General features: G+C 56.1%; 1 protein-coding gene across 1 annotated transcript in view; it reads right to left on the minus strand.

The window, feature by feature from the left end:
• Positions 1-1869: 1869 nt before the first annotated feature.
• Positions 1870-4817, minus strand: part of CSUI_002585 (rsc6 baf60a-like with a swib related protein) — an 8965-nt gene continuing 6017 nt past the window's right edge. Inside the window, exons 7-10 of the mRNA XM_068062785.1 lie at positions 4408-4521; positions 3989-4056; positions 3549-3600; positions 1870-2925 (exon numbers count right to left, since the gene is read on the minus strand). Of these exons, the coding sequence (XP_067925245.1) occupies positions 2182-2925; positions 3549-3600; positions 3989-4056; positions 4408-4521 (978 nt within the window). The 3' untranslated portion in view covers positions 1870-2181. The remainder of the gene's footprint in view (positions 2926-3548; positions 3601-3988; positions 4057-4407; positions 4522-4817) is intronic.

The raw sequence follows: 4817 nt of genomic DNA on the forward strand, positions 1-4817 counted from the left end.
CCGACCGAGACAAGTGGATCCACAAGTGAAACTCCATAACATTGCCCGGCCGAACCAGATGATGAGTGTCCTCATTAGCGTGTCGAGGCAGGACCCCAGAGGTAACGACTGCCGGGCGAGAAGCGGCAGGGTCTCCGCGGTACACGGAGCGTTCCGGGTGATAACGGCTGTACCCCGGCAGAGAGCTACGGCAGAGGCAGAGTGTTTCTCCAAGATAGTTCCGCATGGCGAAGAGGCACTCCCTTGGAGGAGAGTCGAAGAGCCGCGGGCGTCTCCAGGGAACGGATAATCTAAGGCGCTGATTTTACGTACAACCCACCTGGGCACGTGAACGGGAGCTCACACTTTTCTTGGGCAAGGCCGGCAGGACTTAGTGTTCTACGTTGCAGGGGCGCGCTGGCGAGACTGGGTTTCGCCAGTTACCGTGTTTCGCAACGCCCCTAGATAAGAGTCTCTAGGTGCCAAAGATGCGAACTCTTTTCAGCGGTCGCACGCATACAAGCGGAGTTCGGTCAGCGGTACTGGGCGACACTGTACCACGGTTCGATCATGCCCCGAAACACGACAGCAACCCCAGGCGTAGCGGCCCTTCCAGAATAAAGCGTCACCTTATGTTCTCCGGTCTCTCCGCACGCTCGCACCAATAACTGGTCTCTCCGTTAGCAACGTCGCCGTATCGGTGCGCTAGGTGTGGTCTTTACACTCCCGGCCGCCCACGTGTTGCTGTCTGCAGATGGACGAGGTAGTGGCGCTTAAGGGATTTGGCTCTTCGCCTACTGCCTCCGGAGCAGTCTGCTAGGCCTTGTCTCTGGTGCCGATGGACATTCCCCCGACAGTTGGAGACGTGCAATCCCCGAAACACTGGCAGTCGCACTCACACTGCCCGGGGGCCGTAGCAGCCCTAAAAAAATAATGCGTCACTTCAAGCTTCCCTGTGCTGACATATCCACCAGCCCCTCGCCCTGGGACCAGGGCAGCACGACCGCAAAGGCTTGTCAAGGAAAAATACGGTGCTCAAAAGTGTACCTGGCTGCCTGCGTGCAGCAGACCTTAGGGTCGCGCACCGACGCGGGGTGTGTGACGGAATTGTATCGCTAGCGGGACTGAGACAGGCCTCCTGCTAGTGTCCGCCTTGTCTCCCTGCCGACTTTACTTCGTAGAAAACACCGCTCTGCTGGGAGGAAGAAGACAGACCTAAGCAGTTTCAATCAATTCTTACAGTGGGTCAGTTGGGCTGTCTACAAAAGACCCATGGAGGAAATTTGCAACACAGCTGCGGTTGACAACGAGAGCCAGGTTACGACTGTCCAGTGGGTACTCAGACTGTAGCTGTGTGGACAAACAGTTCTATGTAGACCACGATAATAGATTCGCTGTTGCAGCTCAAACCACTGCGGCGCCATGGCGCAGTGAGCATCTTGAGGCACGGGAACCACATCTGAGTGTACCCCCGAGAAGTCCGGCTGCCCAGAGCCGGCGGCCACTTGACCGAGCTCAGTAAAGTAAGTTTACACGTGACTGAACTGCTCGGGTAGAGGGTACGCGGCTCCGAACAGAAAAAGCCGCCCTGCCGTCGGTTCGGAAGTGCCACATAGATGCTTGGCAACAGAAGAGAAAGCTATTTCCTGTCCGGCGAAGGCTGCTTGCGCAAAAGTCCCGGAAAGAGAAATTTACTGTGCCGTAACTTCTACAATCGAAAAAGAGATCCAGACGATCTGCCGAGTGCCGCTCCACCTGACCAGCGCTCCCGCGGGCTTGTGTAACTCTTGAAATGCTGACGCGGTCGGATGAAGCAGATGCATTCCTGCGGCAACCCGCCGTTCAGTCCTCTTGAACGAAAAACGAACCGATGAAACATACATCTGTTTAGCCCCGTTTGTACATGCCTACAAGCCAAACATGGCCCGCAGCTTCAGCGCTTCGGTGCAAGCAATTTGTGTCAAACCCCCCAGAACAGTCCGTGGTACCGGGAAAGCAGCTCGCCACTACCGAGAGTAGAGTGCTGAACGCCGGCCCCCTTGGGAGACACGCCTCTCCTGCTGTCTGACAACGGGCCGAACAAAAGAACTCCCACCATAAAGTCAAAATTGTCTCAAGGATGATGAAAGTCTGCCAGTCCGCCGCGTTGCTACCTGTAAACGGCTACACGCACATGGGGCGCAGACAGTTCTTAGAGTATTGTTATCCCCGCATGGGCGTCTGCATCATACCTGCATCCGGCACGCCTCCAGGTGAAGGCGGGGGAGCGCCCCAGTATTGTTGCGAGCCAGTATGCATAGGTGCGGTCTGCTGTGGCATCCCCCACGGAGCTCCCATTGCGTGTGCTTGCATCATTCCGCCAGGATGCGCATGCATTGGCATCACTATTCCTCCCGGCGCAGTCATCCCCCCCGCTCCCGGAGGCGGCGCGAAGTGATAACCTCCCGGCATGAGGGGCTGCTGCGCCCCGGGCCCTCCCATGATTCCTATGGTGTGCGGATAGCCACTTGGCTGGGCGACTACATGCGGAGACACTAGACCAACGGGATTCATTTGTGTTACAGTCGGAGGTGACGCAGGATTCGTTATTAGCGGAACGGGGCATGGAGGACCAAGATTACTTGCCACGCTCGACTGAGGCGCAGGCGAGACCTCTGGGGACCCAGTGGCTTGACGACTTTCTTCTGCGGAGGACGGGATGTTGCCGTGTGGCCCCGGTGCAGTCCAGGATGACGATGGAGGAGCAGAAGTAGGAGCCTCCTCTTTCTTTTTCGCGTGACGATTACCTGCGCTCGTCCGCGAGCGCTGCGCTGCGCTAGCTCCGCCTCCCCCGGTGCCTGTGGCTGTCCGTGGCTTTGTGGAGCGACTCGAAGCGGTCCCGGCCGGCGCCGAGGAGGCACCCGCATTCGCAACTTGAGTGGTCGTAGAAGGACCGGCATCCTGCACCTGCAGATGCCGCGCAGCAAGAACAAGAAGGATCAAACGCGTCTTTTCCCCCAGGAATGCGACTGAGCATTAGTAAGTGATCCTCACATTCTAAATGCTGGCTCTTATTCACCGTATGACGCAAGGAATTCCACACTCTGGCTGCCGCATGCCCTGCTGCCGCGGACACGTTCTTCAACGCAGGAGACAGTCGCTGCAGTCGGAGCAAGCACTGGATCGGAAGAAATCATCCACGGAATGGCAAGGGTTGTCTGACTGGGAGGCGAAAAGTCGACACAGCCACTCAACCCTACGTGGCAGAAACTGGCGAAGGATTATACGGGGCTGCAGAGGGTACATAATACACGGGCGAGCACGCTCGCTCCGACAGGGCATAAGCCAACGCGAAACCGACGGACAGTTTACTCTCCCTCATTCCTGCGGAAGAACACCGACCTTGTTTCTTAGAGTGCGCGACAGGCCGCCCAGGCAAACAAGGGAAAAAGCAGTACGCAGTCAGATGGAACCAAACACACACACTCCCTATAACACTTAGTGCACCACGCAGGGAAAAGCAATGCAAGCGGCGCAAGCGGGCCTCGGCGAGCCCATCTCTGTAGAAAGAACCCCATGTAAGTGCTTGCCTCGCCGTGACGTTTACGAGGATCCGGAATGTTGAAGGCAGAGAGGACCTTGCTGCATACAAAGAAACAACCAACACGAGACCCAACGCAGGCACCAGTCCCTTGACAATGTTCGCGCGCTGCAAAATGACAGTCGACGCAACATACTGTCTTCGTCTGGCTACCAAATCGGCTGCCCAGCTGCTTGTTTGAGTGAAGGGAGGCAGGCCACCACGTTCGAGCACTTTCCTCTTGTACTTTTGACACCTATCGATAGGAACCAGCGGTGAAAAGAAACGCCTCTACTGGGGAAAACGTGTGTCGCTTCGGTTTTCACTCCTGCATGGAAGACAGGAAGAACTATGACACACACTGTTCGGCAGGTCGCTCTTCGTACGGGTGTCGAGTATTCGGAGCGCGACCTGAAGAACTCTTGACCGCATCCATCGCCACAAACTTACCAAACTTGGTCTTCGTAGGGCACTCGCTGCTTCTGGAGATACCGATGAATTGCTCGGGGCACCCACGGCTGCAGTAACATTCCGGAAACGCGTCGCGCGGGGGAAAAAGACAAATACCACGTATACAAACACGAGTTCCTAACACGCAACCTGAATTGTCAAGAAAAGAAAAAAGTGTATACACACACACAAGTGTGAGTTGCGTACAGCCGACGTTTCGGAAAGAAGGTGGACAGGACACCTGAGTTCGCACCAAAGAGGTAGAAGCCGAGAATGGATGACTTCAACCCGCTGCTCAGAGATTCGGCGAGCTTACCGAGCATACCCAAGAAAGATGGAGCGGCATGGCAGTCTGCAAATTTACACACGAGCTGTGATGAGGGTGTGCATGCACCAGCAAAGCGGGACAGGGGGCGTACCAAGGAAAAGTAGGAGGCCGTGCGCTGCTTGGCCTCGTAATCATAGAGGAAATCTGAGTCCAGAAGGGCATCAGAGATCTCAGGCAAAGTCCTAGAAAGGTGCTGGTTGACGAACTGAAAAGGAGACACAAAGTGGAAGCGACGAACCAAGAAAACCAGACAGTGCAGATGTAGCCAGGCGGAGAAATTCCGGGTAACTTCAAAGCTACTGGACCGCTGATGTGGCACCCGTGTACCTACGCGCATCTACATACAAGATTGCGGAAGAAATTGGACCACGGACAGATATCAGCAGCCTGCAGGTAGAGGCCCACACAGCCAGTGGCTGACTGACTGGCAGACGTGATGCCGCAAGACAGCCAGGCAGTCCCCGTGTGCGATCAAGAAACCAACCCTCCTTAAACGCGCAC

Source organism: Cystoisospora suis (genome assembly GCF_002600585.1).
Source record: "Cystoisospora suis strain Wien I chromosome Unknown contig_1077, whole genome shotgun sequence".
NCBI lineage: Eukaryota > Apicomplexa > Conoidasida > Eucoccidiorida > Sarcocystidae > Cystoisospora > Cystoisospora suis.